General features: G+C 45.8%; 1 protein-coding gene across 3 annotated transcripts in view; it reads left to right on the plus strand.

Moving 5' to 3' along the window:
• The window catches only part of AGFG2 (ArfGAP with FG repeats 2), a 1,592,250-nt gene that overhangs the window by 887,563 nt on the left and 687,377 nt on the right, over positions 1-17,310 (plus strand). For all 3 annotated transcript variants that reach the window (XM_069644975.1, XM_069644984.1, XM_069644992.1), the window contains one exon: positions 14,068-14,173. In XM_069644975.1, the coding sequence (XP_069501076.1) occupies positions 14,068-14,173 (106 nt within the window). The remainder of the gene's footprint in view (positions 1-14,067; positions 14,174-17,310) is intronic.

Genomic DNA, 17,310 nt, shown 5'->3' on the forward strand with positions numbered 1-17,310 from the left:
CACCCTCTAGAGTTTTGAAGGGCACCTTTTTCTTTATCAATCTCATGCAGAACAAATGATTGGTCTGGCGCGCGATGCAGCACCATCGGCAGCAGGAAAGTAGACCGGTTAGCAAGAAGAAACACTGTTCTACAGAAACCTTGTTACTAGTAGCACACACAATGTTGCTAGCATTAAACGGTGTGGCTGTACAATGAGCTACCTAAAAGCCCTTTTTCTGTTTATTATACACTACTTATAACACCTGCAAGCTCTTATGGATATCCACAATCTTCTCTGGTAGCAACTAAACTAGTTACTGCCTGTATGACAAAATGCATATCTGTAGTGGGCATCAAAACCAACTCTACACACCTATCTTCATTCATATCACTGACAGTGTACATGTCCGCGATATCCCAGTTGCCTTAACCATCCCAGCAGACCCTGTTGCCCACTGATAACACTTGAACATTTGCTAACTTGTTAAGGTATTGCAGCTCATGTGGTTGAAGGGCCACAACCTTCAAATTTAGACAATTCCTAGCCACAAGCATGGGGGGGAGGGGAATTATCACTGGGCCAGGGGTACAGTATCTGGCCGGACTGTTGCACTTACACACTTCTCTGTGCATGACCCATTCCCAATTGCATTCTGTCCACAGACCTTGTACAATTTTGCTGGTGGTGTCCCAGATGCCTTTCCTTGACTTTTACCGTTGAAGGTGCACTCTCAATGTCCACAGGTCTATCATCTGTACAGCAGAAGTCTCTCTAGGGCCACAGATCTTCAGGTACACCAGAGTCGTTTCCCGAGATTCTTGACCAGCTGTTATGTTGCACATCTTCAGGTATTTGTGAGTTCTGAATTCAAATAGTCCTGCACTGGCAATGTCTGGCTGCAGTTTGCAACCTGTTGTCATCACCCCATGGATCAGGTACAGTAGGGCATCTTTTTTAAGCTTACTGAGTGTTTCAGTCACGTGTAGCTCCCCAACGTTGGTAATTGTATTGGTGAGCTGTGCCGCAGAGATAAGCTCATTCTAGGTGATGTAACCGGTGTTCTATATTTTACCCTTTATAGACACCCCAAACTGCAAGGGCTGTATTGGCCCCATCCCAAATGTTATTGGTACTTCCATTTTCTGTCTTCATTTTCACAATTGCTCTCTCCTCCTGGAGGTGAAAGCCAGCTGCCTCACTGCTGTAGGGAAAGTATATAGTAAAGCCTGACCAATTGGGCTTTATCCTTGGGCATGAGGGAGCCTACAATACCAGTTTGTTTTTTGACATCCAGCACGTTTGCAGAAACATGACCCTGAAATCCAGAATTCTTATTGACGTCTAGAAAGCATTTCAACTGATTTCCATTGTCCAATACTAAACTGCTATGGCTTTGGCAGTGGGATGTGGAGGATGATTAAAGCATTATCCCAGGCCGCAGAAGCATGTGTATACATTAACGGATGTCTGTCTGAATCTTTCACTCTAGAAGGAGCCACCAGCCAGGGGTGTCCACTGTCCTCTCTTCTTTTCAGTTTTGCTTTGGCAACCTAACCAGCCTTCTAAATGTATTCTGTTATAGACACCCCAAGATGCAAGGGCTGTATTGGCCCGTCCCAAATTTGATTCACTTCTACCATTTTCTGTCTTCCTCTTTCCAACTCCTCTATCTGCTGCTCTTTGCCCCAAGGATCTCCATCCGCCGGGCACGGATCCTCCTTTCAAGGCGAATGGCAGCTCCCTTGCTGCAATTGGGAAACTGAGTAGTACCCTGAAACGCAGACAAAAGAATAGTAAATATCAACATAACTTAAGTAGAGTTCAAAACAACATATCGAAATCAAGATCAGTCTATCACATGCATGGTGTCATATGTAAGGATCTCATGGTGTCAACAGTAAAAACAGACATAAGTGATCACAATTCAAGGATGTTTATTGAACTGTATAAATGGGTGCGATAAACACCTGATCTAAACCTAAATCTACGATGGTAGCAAGCTATGACCATCAAATAATAAGGCAGTCCTAGTGGCGTCTTGTCAAATAAAAAGGGCATTTACTAAAAATATAAACTATTGCCAATCCTTACTAAATTACAAAAAGAATGTGGGATCATGTTTACCAGAAAAGAAAGAAGTGTTTGCAAAATGATAAGTCAGGATGGTATGGCTGGGTCTCCCTTCCCCACGTCTAAAGCACGGGATAAGGCGGGACTCTCGAGGACAGCACACTCCTGGGCCTCGACAGCACGAGGTTTACAGTTCAGTTCAACAATATCAAAACCCCTTCAGAGGCTAAGTCTCTTTCCTGCAAAAGTCTCTTGCCTTAGAAGGTTTGCTGATTCAAAATAACAAACAAAAGTTCTGTGATCTTGCACCTTGGGTGATTGCTCTTCGCTGCAAGGATCTCCATCCACCGGCCTCAGATCCTCCTTTCAAAAGTGGGCCTCCCTCAGTCGGGCTCACTACCGCCTTTCTTCAACACAGTTAATGTATTGCCCAGTTTCATCAGAACGCATGGTTTCTTTCTCCTATCTTACTTTCGGCAATCCTCTGTTGGATTCACATTTGCCAATTGTCACAGTTCACAATCGTAGTGGAAAGCTGGGTTCCTTCCCCTAGTTTTTCTCTGGCAATGGGTCAGAGACTTTCGATTGTACAAGGGATTTGACGTGACCCTTATAGGACCATTTGGAGGCCTCACGCCACCCTTTCCTAGGGCCTTCTGGTTCCTGTAGTTTCAAAAACAGGTCGCGGTCAGAGCCTTTCGAATGAGCGCCCATGTGCAGCCTGGACCTCAACTGGGCCTTCTTTAAAGTTCAAACATACAGACAAGTTCTTCTTGTAAATTCCTTGCGTTCAAAAACTTTGCTACTTGCAACTTGGGCTCAACACAGTTTGGTTTTCTATCAGTTTCCTCTTACTCACTGGCTGTGCTGAACCCGTTGACTTGTTTGTTTTCTGGAGTCAAGGATAGAACCACAGTAGCCAGCTTGCCTCTGTGCCTGTGTGATCAATGTGAGAGGCCCCCGTGCACCATTGACATCTGCTGCTCCGCACGCCAACTCTAACTCCCGGTCTTATGATTTCCCTTTCGGAGGCTTCGCGCGGTCTGATCTGAAAAGGGCAAGGGCAATTCCCCCTTCGTCATCCTTTAAGGTCTCATTGCTTTTCTCCTCCCTTTTTTACTACCGGTGTGGTGTAGCTGTCTCCTCGTGTGTTCGGCCTTGCTTAAAGTGTGCTTTCATGCTCCGCCTTTTATCCCTGTAGCAAAGGAAAAGGACTGGCAGGTGTGTGTGTGTATATTGTCAGTTGCCTGACACTAACACGATTTACATGTCAAGTCAAGGGCTCTGGTTAGTCTGTTGTCTGTTACCATGTAAGAAAGTGTTTGTGTAGGAAAAGGGGCGCGCAGGGAGGAGCTTCTAAATATCCTACAGGGTAGGATGGGGACAAGGTGTTACAGGGAAGGAGATACCGCATCTCAACCCTTGGTGTCCCACTTCCACTCCCTGAAGACCCCTTGCCCAGGTGATCCTTCCCCACTGGTCCACCCCTAGGAACTGGATCGAATAGCGATGGCCGTGTCCTGGCCACCTGGACGACAGATCTCCGGAAACCAGCGGGTGAGACACCTTCAGGTTCCTCACATACCCTTCCTCCATGCGATGTAGCCACATCTGCTTCAAAAGGGAGCCGGGACAGGAAAGATTTTGCTTGGCCGTTTGTCCATGTAAACTCATCTGTAGAGGAGCCGAATAAAACATTTGCGTAGATTAATCCCTAGGATTCAAATAAATTTCGCCACATCTGGCCTTGAATTGTTTTCTGAGTGGTACAGAAGGGGTCTGCTTCTATCGCCCCAGTGTTATCCACACCGCGAAATGTGGTTGAACCCATCTTTTTTTGCCATACCCAGGCCATATTTTACTTCTGAATTCAGGTCCATCGCAACAATGATATGCAATCCTCTATATTTGAGTAACATGGTCATTAAACAGGCATTAAGTCTTGCTAGTAACTCTCCTAAGCCAACTGAGGGGGTTCCAATAGATGTTAATAACTAAAATTAAAAATGCTGAATATCCGTTAAATGTTTCCAAAACCGATGCCTGTACTCCCCAAATTACATCCTTGACGTCCTCGGTCTCACTGAGACATGGTTCACAGCCAGCTCTGTCACTAGCTTTGACACACTCCTACCTGATGGTTACATGATCCTCTCCGTTCCCAGGCCTAACCGTGCTGGGGGGGGGTTGCCCTTATCTTCCCTGAGTGGATTCCTGCCACTGTCATTCCTACGCAGACCTACTCCTCTTTTGAATGTCTTGTCTGCCGTCTCTCTCTCTCTCTCCCAGCCATTCCCTTACCGTGGCTACCATCTATCGGCCACCTGGTCAAATTTCCTCCTTCCTCTCTGAGTGGGCTGACTTCTCCTCACTCCTGTCCGCTACCACTCAACTCCTCTTTCTTGGTGACTTCAACATCCACCTGGATGCCTCCTGTCCCCCCACTGGACTCTTTCGTGACCTCTGCGACTCTCTCTCACGCTATATTCTCCCATCTGGGCCTACTCATTCTGCAGGGCACACTCTTGATTCTCTGATCTCTTCTGACCTTCCCCTCTCCGTCTCTCTTTCCATTCCTCTCTCCTGGAGCGATCACTTTCTCCTATCCTCCCACCTCACCCTCCCTACCCCTCAGGCAAAGCCACCCTCATCATCGCCACCCACCTTCTCGGCCATCCGACCCATGAAGTGCGTGTCAGTTGAGGCTTTCGCTGCCACCGTCTCGACCGCCCCCCCCTCCCCCCCCCCTTCGGCTGACTCCCACCCTGACACAGCCCTCTCCATGCTCCACTCTGCTATATCTGATACTCTTGATATCCTTGCCCCTGTCATGAGAATCCGCCTGAAGCCCAAAGCCAAATGTAACTCCTGGTATGACTCGGATCTCGTCACCCTTAAACACAAGTGCAGGGTGGCAGAGAGGAAATGGCGTGCTTCGTGTTCATCCTCTGACAAACTGGCCTGCCGCCTGCTCCAAAGGCAATACCGTCTCTGTTCTCATCAAGAAGAGAGCCCTTATCCAAGCCCGCATCTCTGCGGCATTTAACAACTCGGCTGAACTCTTTAAAATCTGCAAGGAGCTTGCCAACCCTGCTGCAGTCTCTACCTCTCCTGGCCCCTCCCAGGCCCTCTGCACGGCACTGGCCTCTCACTTCATCTCTAAAACTCAGGACATCCTGTCCTCACTCTCCTCCTATCACCTCCCTCCCTCTCTTCCCTGCTCTTCCTCTGGCCCTTCTGCAGCCACCCCTCCTTCCTCCTTCTCTGCCTTTCCCCTTTTTTCTGCTGACGGGGTCTCAAGACAAGTCCGATCTATGAAAGTCTCGTCTAAACAGGTTCAGCCCTGTTCCTCCAAAACTATCAAGGACCACATCGACTCCCTGGCTCCCGCCCTGGCTGACTTTTGCAACCACTCCTTCGCCTCTGGAGTTTTCCCATCCCCCCTCAAGCACTCCCTTGTGCACCCTCTTCTTAAGAAACCCTCTTCCGACCCCTCCTGCCCGGCTAACTATCGCCCAATCTCCATCACTCCCGTCCTGGGCAAGCTCCTGGAGAAACTGGCCATCTCCCAGCTTAACCTCCATGCTGAATCTGTTGGTAGCCTTCATGACCATCAGTCTGGCTTCAGAGCTGCCAGAAGCACGGAAACTGCTCTCCTGAACATCCGTGAAGACTTGCTCTCCAACCTTGATTCTAACACTCCTTGTGTTCTCATTTTGCTCGATCTCTCTTCTGCCTTTGATACTGTCAACCATGCCATCCTGCTCAACCGTCCCCGTGATAACCTGAGTATCACTGGTCAGGCTCTGGCGTGGCTGACTTCTTTCCTTTCCAATCGACCCTCCCAGGTCCAACTTGGGTCCTTCCTCTCTGACGTCTTCTTCTCCACCTGTGGTGTTCTCCAGGGATCTAATCTCTCTCCCTGGCTTTTCAACCAGTACCTGTCACTCCTTGCCCACTGCATCGCCACCCTCTGCCACAACTTTCAGTGCTATGCGGACGATACCCAGCTCATTTTCAGGCTCCCCTCGGCCGCCTCCTCTCCTTCCCTCATCTCTGACTGTCTGTCTGCTATCCAGGAATGGTGTGCCGCCAATGACCTCTGCCTTAATGCCAGTAAGACTGAGATTCTACTCATTGGCACACCCACTCCCTCCTTCCCTGCAGCTCTCTGGCCGGCCTCTCTTGCCCCTCTTCCAGCTCCTATCTGCAAGGCTAAAAACCTTGGGGTCATCTTCGACTCTACACTCTCCTTCTCTCCTCACATATCTGACGTCTCTAAGAAGTCACAGTACCAGCTGCACCTCCTCAGAGGTATTCTTCCCTTCCTCTCCTTCCCCCAGAAGCTCACTGTCTCCCGAGCCCTGGTTCTCTCGAAGCTGGACTACTGTAACAGCCTCTATCTTAATCTGCCTGCCTCCACTCTCCGCCCTCTGCAACTCATCCAGAACAGAACTGCGAGACTTGTCCTTGGCCTCAAGCCCAGGGACCGTATCTCTCCAGGACTGAAATCTCTACACTGGCTTCCAGTGGCTGCGAGGATTAAGTTCAAAACCCTCTGCATTATCCACAAGGACTTCTGGGGCCTGGGGCCAAAATACCTTCAACTCTCTCTCCCTAAATATCTTCCTTCCCGAGCCCTTCGCTCATCCGTCTCCAACTCCCTCAGGGTCAACCGCTTCTCAAAGCAACGAGCTGGGGGTAGATCTCTCTCCGCGGCAGGGGCCTCCCTCTGGAACAGCCTTCCTGCCTCCCTGAAACTTGAGGAGAACCATCTCCGGTTCCGGAAGCACCTCAAAACCTTCCTCTTTGCTTCTGCTTTCTCTGTCCCTCTCCCCTGCTAAATTCTACACTGAAATTGCACTGAATCTGCAACTGGGCCACTCTCACTGACCTTGGTCCTGGGCCCAGCCACCCTCCACTTGCACTGCCTCCCTGGCATCGCATCCCCTGCACTGCGGGACTGTCTCTGTATCCCTACAGCCCCCCCTTCCCAGCACTTGCCTTGCACTTGCCACCAGCTGGCCCTATTTATTAATTTATTTTTATTCTACTTACTTGTACTGCACTTCCCCCTCCCCTTGCACTTTTCCCTTCCCCTACCCCTGCGCGGTCTGAATGATACCTGGCCTAGTAGGATCGCTGTGTCTTCCCCTTGTCCCCCCCCGCCTCGTCGCGTCTTGAAACACTTGTGTATAGGCGCGTTACAAATGCCATATCATATCACATCGAATGTTTCAACGATTTGTATTCCTACTGTGATCTTAATTGCAATTACCAGCCCTCCAGCTGGTCTCCATCTTGTGCATCACCTAGCAAGCTGGTGTATACTACTAAAGCCATCTATTTTTAATGGGGTGGTCATCCAGGGCTCTTGAATGCAAATCAGCTGGAAAGTTTTACATTTCTCACATAGTGCTCCAGAGGTCAAAAAATTTGAATGGCCCCTAGAATTCCATGAGAGATTATTCCAGTATGTGCTTTCTTTGGGAGGACTAACGTTTTTGATTCAATGATTTAATTTGAGATATGGAGTCCCTCAATGTGGGCAAACCATCTCCATTCCTGTTGGTCCACACCCATTGTTAATGGTTGTCGCATGTTAAAATCTGACTGTTCATGCTCCTTAGTTTGTAGTCCACTCCCCCCTTCTTCCCAACCCCTTCCCTGAGATAGACCTTCACTAAAAATAAGTATGTCATATCCCATTAAATTGTTGACTTTCCTGCAAGATTATGTCAAAAACCTTGTGAGAGTTTGGAACAATGCACACATAATCATATCTTGTAGGATGTACGAAGTCCACTAATTTTAAATCGGCTGAAATCTGCCTTAACCTAGGGATTTCATTGAACAAAGTTAGGATGAGGGACCGATATAAGGATGAGGGACCCCCAATGTCGCAGAGATTGTATAGCAACATGCTAGGGAGGTCCGGGAATGTTAATGTGCGCCACCTAACATTCCTCAAGTCACTATCCTTTACAAAGGTGGGATATTGAGGACTATTTTCTAAGTGTCTTCTCTCTAGATGTCCCTCCTCTAGTTGCTCCCCTGTTTGAGTTTTTAGTTTTGCCACAAGAGTCTTCTCATTGCTGGCTTCTTGACCATCCCTGAGACTATCACTAGAAGCAGGCATAGAGTGAGCTAAACTCTCCTTATTCGCAATTGTCAATGTTAAAATTCGAGTGTTCTTAATGGTAGTCTCGTCAGATTTTTGCCCTAGATGTCCTAGGAGTAACTCCAACATTGTTATTTTTATGATGTTTCGTAGATTACAGGATTTTTCTCCCCTAGATCCACAAACTGAGATGTGGAGTTCTTAACCAATGTCGGAGCAAGTTCTTTGTTTGGGAACCTAGGCTCATTAACTATTGGATGCACCTTTGTTCCTTCTTGAACAATTCTACGACTGGGAGCAGTAGGCAATCCTGATTTGTGACCTACCATGCTCAGTTCTTATTATAGGGTGGCAAAAATTTTAACTAGAGAAGTCCTCAGATTTCTGGCCATATTTTCCAGTGAACAGCTCCATCATAGTTGTTTTTATATTTCTTAAATCCAGGTCTTTCCCTCCCCCCTCTTGAGGAATTTTGGGCCAATGCCACTATAGGTACAGTGTTCCACATCTTAGCCTCAGAGATAAACTTTGGCTAGTTAAGGGAGGTCGTGGCCTTCTCTTCCTTCGTTGCTACACTCTAGGTGAGAGAGATCGATTTCCATCATTTTGTTGTTATTTGAGTCCCAATTTTAATGGTTGTGTGATGGAATTTGGTATAATCGCCTCTTGGCCTAAAGCTACTAAGGGGGTAGACTGCCTAGATGTTGATTTCTCTATCACCCGATAAAAGGATGACAGTTGAGATTACTTTATCTCTTTACTTTCTTCTCTTTGTATTCCTGAGGATGAATATGCCCCTCCAAACCCATGTGAATGTGATCCCACTTAACCCTAGTTTAATTTAGTTTCCTCATTATTTTTATTTTTTATTTTTTTTATTTTGCAAAGCCTAAGTACTGGATTTGCTCTCTTGATCATCGTTCTGAAGCTGGAGAGCCACCCGATTCTCCGCATTTAATTCAGTAAGATCTGGGAGAGCTACTTCATTTGGCAATACATTTTCCTTTTTTATACTTTTTGTATTTAATGCAGGATTTATTTTCTGCGTTTTCTTCAGCATCCTATTTTTGGCCCTCAATGCTAGTCTCGTTTGGCGCCTAGACAAACAATAGCCCTCAGAATACTAATAGGTTGCTTTAAAAGATCTTTTGTTACCGGCTGTGCTATTTGCTTAATGTTCTCCTCCCTTTCAAGAATGTAAGCAAGGGCCGATGGGCTGTCGGGTGAATCTTGCTTACGCAGTTCACTTTCTGGGATCTGGATAGGACCCCCCAATCCTGCACTTAGATGGATATAAGCTGCTACATTTGATATACCATATTCCAGATTCATTACTTTGGCCGATAGACTCTCTATAGCAGTCAATATTTCTTCTGTCTGTTGAAAGTCTCGGTTGGCCCTTTGCCACAAGTTTTTCTGCAAAAGATGGTTTATATATCAAATCCCTTCTCAACTCTGGTAATAGTTGACCAATTACACCATCTATAGTCTGGGTGCAATGGAATTGGAATTGTTTAGTGGAACCTAGGCCGGCCCTCAAATCTTTATCAGAGCCGCTAGCCCTACCCACTAAAAATCCTTCCACCCCATTAACCTTTAATTGTGCTTCTGAAGAGATTTTCTTGAGCTCCCTCACTTCCAGGTGAGTGAGCTCATGCCCTTTATCTAAGAGATTTAATATTCCCGACATCACTGGTAATGATCTCTCAAAGTGATCAGTCTCATCTGGAGTCGGGTCAGTCTCATCCGGAATTGGTGAACTTGTCAGGGAAGCAGTGGGTATGGCTTCTTGCTTAACTAGACCACTGTCCTACTTCTTCTGATGTGTCAAATGCATTATGTTGGTGCAGGAATGATGAAGCCCCGTTTATGGTACCCTGAGAATCAGTTTGCTGATATGTAAAGGAAGGGGCCGATGGCAAAGGAAAATTATCATTGCACCCAAAAACATGATTGGCAGCAAATGAGCCAATTGAAGGGAGGGTATTGAAAAGATGCACGTTATATTACGGGCAGCATTTACCGGGGTAGAGGGACCAAAAGATAGTCTTGTACGCTTGCCCAATTCTAATTTAACTGCTGGTGCCATCATTGAGACATCAGAGGTAATCACATTAATGTCCACAGAATTAATGGACTTAAGTGTCTTGAACGCTAAGAAAACCATTTTGGAATGGAGCAGCCAAATCCAAGGATGGTTTTGAGGATGCAGAGGATAAGTCTGCCTCATCACATCCAGGACCATTTGTGTTAGAGTGGCTAATCTTTTGTCTTTGTGAAGATTCCTCTTCCTGCAAATCTTCAGAACTTTGATCCCTGATTCGGGGGTTCTTGACCCCTCCCTATCCATTTCACTAGAGAGATTAAAAATAGATTTACTCATCTCTAGCTCTGCATCAGGGTAGATGCAAATATCCTGATTGTCTTGAGAGATATCAACTCCCAAAAGCGGTAATGTTTTTATTGTTGCGTTGCACACTTTCCTGCTTATTAGTTGCGTAGCCATTTTTCTTAGCACGCAAATCTGTCACACTCAGTTAGGGTCCCCGATTATGATCTTAGTACGACCCCTATAACCTTAGATAATGTGTCAGTAATTAATATATACTTTATGGACTGTTATCTAGTACAATTAATAACTCAAAATGCACACAATCACTCGGGATTATAGGTCACGATACATTGCATACTTCTTTAAGCTATTTGCTCAAAATGCAGGGTTCGCACAACAACCCAGCAACTCGGTATTGAGAGAAATCCCAATACAGTTTGGAATAAATACTTTACCTCACCGCTCATCCTCCGTCCACAGCACAACAGCACTTTCGGTGCACTTCTGGGGTGTGTGCGCCCCTGGTGCTAAGTAGGCTGGGTGATAGGCGGGAGGCGTGGGGGCGGAGTCCACAGTCACTGCAATGAATCTGCAAAAGAGATTCAGTATGTGAATTATGTGGTTGCCAGTATGATGACTCGTAGTCCAGCCCACAAACAAAAAACATAGTCCAAAGTCATGGAGAGTCACGGAGAGCAAAAATAGGTGAAACAATTAATGAGTAGTTAAAAGCCAGATTATTTACTCTGGGTATCGTGGTCCAATGTTTCACAGCGATTATGCTTCCTCTTGCGCATACGCTAGCGTCTCAGTGTTTGGAAACCAGTAGCACAGCAGCAAGGTTCTTGGAGGAGGATTAAGGAGCAGGGTCCACAGCACAAAAGCACTTTCGGTGCACTTCCGGGGTGCGTGCACGGGTGCGCGCTTCCCTGGTGCTAAGTAGGCTGGGTGAGAGGCAGGAGTCGTGGGGGCGGAGTCCACAGTCACTGCAATGAATCTTCAAAAGAGAAGATTTGGTACATAAATTACGTGGCTGCCAGTATGACGACTCGTCGTCCAGCCCACAAACACAAAACACAGTTCAAAGTCACGGAGAGGAAAAATAGGTGAAACAAGTAACGAGTTGAAGAGTAGTTCAAAAGCCAGAATATTTACTCTAGGTACTGTGGTCCAATGTTTCACAGCGATTATGCTTCCTCATGCGCATACGCTAGCGTGTGTGTTTGGAAACCAGTAGCACAGCAGCAAGATCCTTAGAGTAGGATGCAGGAGCAGGGTCCACAACACAACAGCACTTTCGGTGCACTTCTGGGGTGCGGAATTTCTGATAATTTGCTTTGATGTAAAACATACACTACATCTTGTCCTCTATAATTTCCTTGTCCTTCTTAAACATGTATATGGTGTTTGACCATATACGAATGGGTGAACTGTGGGAAGGAGGACAGGACCTCAATGTGGCCCATAGAGATCTTCATCCAGATAAAGTACCAATTCTGCCATAGATTTTGGTATGTACATGTTTCATTTCTAGCAAAGTGTTTTAACTTGTTTTGTCTGTGCCGAAATGCCCATATCAACTTTTGCAATGAAGGCCAAACCACTGGGCACAAGCCCAAACTAGTGTTCTAACAATGCTTTGCCGGATGAGTTTAGTGGTTCTGTATTTCACTGTCTCTTGGACAGGTTGCAATTCAATACCAAAGAGGTATAGAGAAATCTGCTTGGGAGGAAGTGCAAGAGAGAAAGACGGACACCGACTTACTGAGAGACCGACCAAGATATTAAGGAGGAGAGGGACTGGAAACCGACTGGCGTACTCAAAAATGGAAAATCCGAAATGGCTCACCTGTTAAGACTTGAATGTCGTGTAGGCAGAAGAGTCCTCTGTCCCCAAATGCCACACAGAGAACTCAAAGTCACTCCCTGTGCGACCATTGAGGCCACAGGTGGAGATGGTCAACTCCGGAACCGTGAACCTCTGCGACTCCAATCCGCTGCAAGAAAATACTGATTAAGTACCAAGCAAATGACAGTACCAAAATAACGTGAAGAGGTCTTACCAGAGGGATCAGGAGAAAGGCAATGAACCTATGAGGTAGGGGTCCGGGTCTCACGTGGGCAGATAGACACTAGTCTCAAGAATGGCGTGAGCACCACCTGATGACAAGAACGTGATTTGGTAACACTGGAGCTTGAAGCAAAAAGTTCCCAAGAAAGCCAGATGCAAAAGGGTAATCCGTGTTGCAGTCCAAAGAGCAGTCCAAGTTCAAACAACAGGGAACTCCAATGTAACAAAGCCAGTAAGATAATCCAAACGAAGTCCAAGTAAACAAGCCGAGGTCCAAAAGAGTCAAGAAATCCAAACGAACGCGTAACGCCAAACAGGTTGCAATGAACAGCTGTGAAGCAGCAAGTACACGGAAAGCCGCGTTTAAATATTTGCGGTTCTGGCATTACTTCCCATCACATGACGTGCTGCCGCCTCCCGTGAGTGGATTTCCGGGTCACGTGAGCATACAGCGCTGGTCACGCGACGTGGAAGCATAGTAGCGTTCCGCCGATAACCTAGTTACCACGGAAGCTGCCAATGCAAGAAAGGACGCAACCTGGAGAGCGTTCTGTTGCAGGTGAGGCATGCATGTGCACGCGAGTCATCAGGGGGCCCACGTGAGTGCCGGAGTGTGAAGGGGGAATGAGATGGGACAGGGAGCGGGGCAAGCTATAGTGATTCTAGAGTTTTGGGCATGGTGGGCACAGGCAGGAGTGGCAGTATTGTCAGGTGTGTGTACAAGGGAGTGTGTGACGTCACCAGGCATTTCTACATTGTGTGACTCATTTAATTGGATCCAAATCAGAGAGACCGATGGGAAGCTAGGTGAGGGCTAAAATCCTTCAGACTCATCATGACCCTGATCAAGAGAGGAACATTTCCCATCAATATGGGTAAAGGTTAAGGAATAGAGGGTTGCACTCGATCAGCAGTGCCTATATGGAGTCAGACGAAGGATGGCTGACCCAGTGATGTTTTAGACCCCTTGGCACATCAGTCACAAGGACCCAGATACCTGTTGCTGAGCCATGTGTGTCGGCAGGGCCACATACTGACCAGAGAGAGGCATAACTTTGATAACTGTGCAAGCTGTTCTTAAAGCAAAGAATCTTACTAATGCCACAAGAGGTAGATATCAAACCTCTGAGAGACTGATTCCTTCTAATGCTATAAGAGGTTGATTGTGAGCTTCTGAAAAAACCTTGAGCAACACAATTGCATACCTTTTGACTTTAATTTTTAGAAATTAAGAAACCAGTAACTCGTACTTTTCCCGTTTTAAGTTTGATTTTTTTTTTATGGCAGTTAGTCATTTCAAGTTAGGATTAAAGTTTTTTTTGCATTTCTATATATTGAATACATTTTTTAAAAATAATTTTGATGTCTTAAATTATGTGTGAACTGCCCACCACACTGCCTACTTTGCTCAAAAGACAACATTGTACATTTTTCATTTGAGGCCAGCAAAATAGCCATATTTTTTCTGAAACATTGTATCTATATTTACAGGTAGCAGCCAAGTGGCAGATTATTGCACTACCCCCAGAGCTCCAGGCAGGATTCAAGATATGAACATATTTGGAACTGGCACATCTACTGGCACTGGCACCAGCAGGTACAGTTTATAATTCTGAAACCATTTCCTGTAAAGAATGTTGTTTTGTCTAGTTAATTCCTGGTATGAATCAGTGCACATTGTAAGCATTTCATAAATGTATCTTTTCCATGCCTTTATAATGGGTGAAATGCATTGGAAAACTATTGTCATTGCAGTATTCACTTTTCTAGCTCAGAAAAATCTGTTTTATTGAATATTGTAATGTATGTAAGACTACTTGCCGAACTGCCTGATTCCTTTTTATTCATCTTGTGGGGACACCTGGTCAATGGCTCCAGTGAACATTTTATGAGGTATTTATGAGTGGAAATGCCTTACTTTAAATTTTGTTGGTGCCAACACAGTATCTCTTTTTACCTTCTGTTAGACTTTGTGTTGGTGTAAAGCCAGGTCTGTGTGATGGGTTCCAACTTTCATTACACTGCATGCCATTATGTTGTATGGGCATAGAGATTCATTTGGTCTTCAGTTTAAACTGCAGAACTGGGTATTGTCACGGACGGCTTCAATAGTTCAAGGGATTTTATTTTGTTTCTAGTTCAGTTCCTACATCCCTGACCGATCCCTCAACCTCCCATTGGCTCCCTCCGTCCTAGCCCGCGCTAACCCCAGTGTAGCCCCCCACCCTTCCCTAAGCTATCGTAATCTGATTGTGAGGATCTAAAGTCTGAGGCCTTATCTATTTTACTCTCTGGGGCTTTCTAAGGACTCCCTAATCTCCAGATGCCCCACAGTGCATTTAATGATGTTCAAAATGGCACTTATCCCATCAAACACTTTGTCTCATTTTATGTCTCGCTCCTCGCTGTGCTTACTTTTTCCCTTCTTCTCTTACTCTCTCATCCTCACTGTCTTTCCCCTACCTCTGGTCTTCCTAGGTTCTTTCTCTCCCTCTCTTTATCCTGGCACTCATTCTTCCATCAATCTCCCTCCTGTCTCACTCATCTGCCCCCTGCTCTTCACACTCCTCCCCTTTCTCTACACCTCTTCTCCTGCTACTTCCTTCTGTCTCCAAGTTCCCTCTCTGCATCGGTCTCTTCTCCCTTCCACTTTAACTCTTTCAATATTGTAGTCCAATCTCTGTTTTTCTGCTCTTCCCTATCCCTCACAACTCTCCTTTTTATCGCCCACTCTATCATAAACTCTCTAAACTACAATTTCAACCTTTCGCACTTGCCACTACTCTCTCATATCTATTACCTTACCCTCACTCTTATCCAATGGGTCCACTGACTTCTTAGCACTCAGTTCCACCTACTGGCTTGTCGCTTGGTCCAATATCACACTTCCTGACCTTACCCAAACAGATTTCCCTCTTCCTTGTGAATGCAGGTCTTTTATATTCATGACCTTCTGGTTCTTTGGTTCCAACTGTTCCCATTGGTTTCCTGCTTCACCTGACCAATCTAGTTCTAGTTTTTTCCCCGGGTGTGGGTTTTAATAGTTGTAATTGTACATGGTTTTTAAAAAAACACATAACTTTGGCCTTGCCCCCTTTATCTCGCTTGTGTTCATGCAGTTTTGGTCGCATTGATCAGTATGAATTCACTGGTTGTCTCGCCTTTGATCCGCTGTATGAGGCTACAGTTTGTGCCGTTAAGTGGAAAGTTGTGAACGGGAGTATCTTGTTTGGTGTCTTTTCCAATCCACTCATGGTGTTTGCCGCCATCTTGGATTATGGACGTTGTGGTTCTGTAAAGGGCAGAAGAGAACACTGCCCAGAAAAGAGGCTGGAAGGTGTTGCATGATTGACCGTAATAACAATAGCAAACAAAGCACACTGGTAAGCTGTCTACCCCAGTTTGTGGGGGGGGGTCCCCGTCAATTCCCCAACCCTGTCATAGTATGATTTTTTTTTTCTTTTTTCTGTGTAGGTTATTGGGATTGTCAAACTGGAAGTTAACCAGGAAGGTGTAAACTGGAAATACATTGATATTGTACGAACTGGGAATAGACTGAGATTGTGAAAATGTGAATATCCTGTGGTGTCACTGTGTATGTACTATTGGGATTTTATAACTGGGATTATACCGCGACATAACTGGCAATATACCGAGACATTGCAAACATCGGTCCCTAATAAGAATGTCAGTGAGTTTGTACATACTGGAATTATGCTGTAATCGAGTGTACTGGGAAATTGAAACAAAATGGTAAAATACTGGGATTGTAAAATAGGGAATCTACAGTTATCATGGGAACTGGGACAGAGAGACTGGAAAGGTGCAGCAGTAAAGTGGGGATAGTCTTTGATTTTATAAATTAATAAAACTAGCCATGTAATGGAATGATGCAAACTGATACGGTTGGTGCCTACCAGGTCTGGGAACATTGAGCAAAGAGTATTCAAACTGGCAACATACTGAAAGTACTGAGTACCCTGTGCTTGTCAAAGTAAATATGGTCACTTGGTTGAAGGGACATGTAATTACTGACACCAGAAAAAGCTTTTAATGGTTTTATTAAACAAAAGTAAAACCTAAGACCTTTGCTTGGAAATTGGTTCAGGCTGGCTGTAACATGAAGATTCTTGGAAAATGTGTTCTGAAACGTGGTCAGGATTTTAAACGAATGACTGCAAACACAAAGGCATTCAGAAATTACCAGTCAGTAAAGGCTCCTGTTTAGGTCATTCAGTCATGCATGGCCTCTCGCCTCTCTCATGATAAAGGGCTTCCTCCCTTTGTCAAGTGTCCCACAGGGTCATCCCCTTCACTGGGGCTCTCCTACACTCCATTACTTATTCCCCTCTTCCAGGCCCAATGGGCTCTTCCATTCTATTCCCTCATCTGAGCTTCCAGAGGCTCATCTCTTACAGGAGCACCCCCTCTTTTTGGGGTTTGGAGGGGTTTTTCTCCCGCTCACTATAGCATACGCCTCTTCTGAGGTTTAGGGGGCTCCATTAACCCCTCACAGGTGCAGACCCTTCTTCTGGGGTGCAGTTCTCTTCTCTTCCTCACAGGCATATACCCTTTTTCTGGGCTCAAGAGGCTTTCCTCCACGGGTGCTACCCTGCTTACTCAGCAAACGCCTTACCTCAGCTCCCAGCCCAAAAGATGCTGTCTCAATCTCCGTTTTAAAGCCCTCACCATTCTTCCATTGGCTGAGGCAAACCTTTAAATTGATTGGTTAAT

This window comes from Ambystoma mexicanum, chromosome 1p, assembly GCF_040938575.1.
Source record: "Ambystoma mexicanum isolate Mex_15411 chromosome 1p, UKY_AmexF1_1, whole genome shotgun sequence".
Taxonomy (NCBI): domain Eukaryota; kingdom Metazoa; phylum Chordata; class Amphibia; order Caudata; family Ambystomatidae; genus Ambystoma; species Ambystoma mexicanum.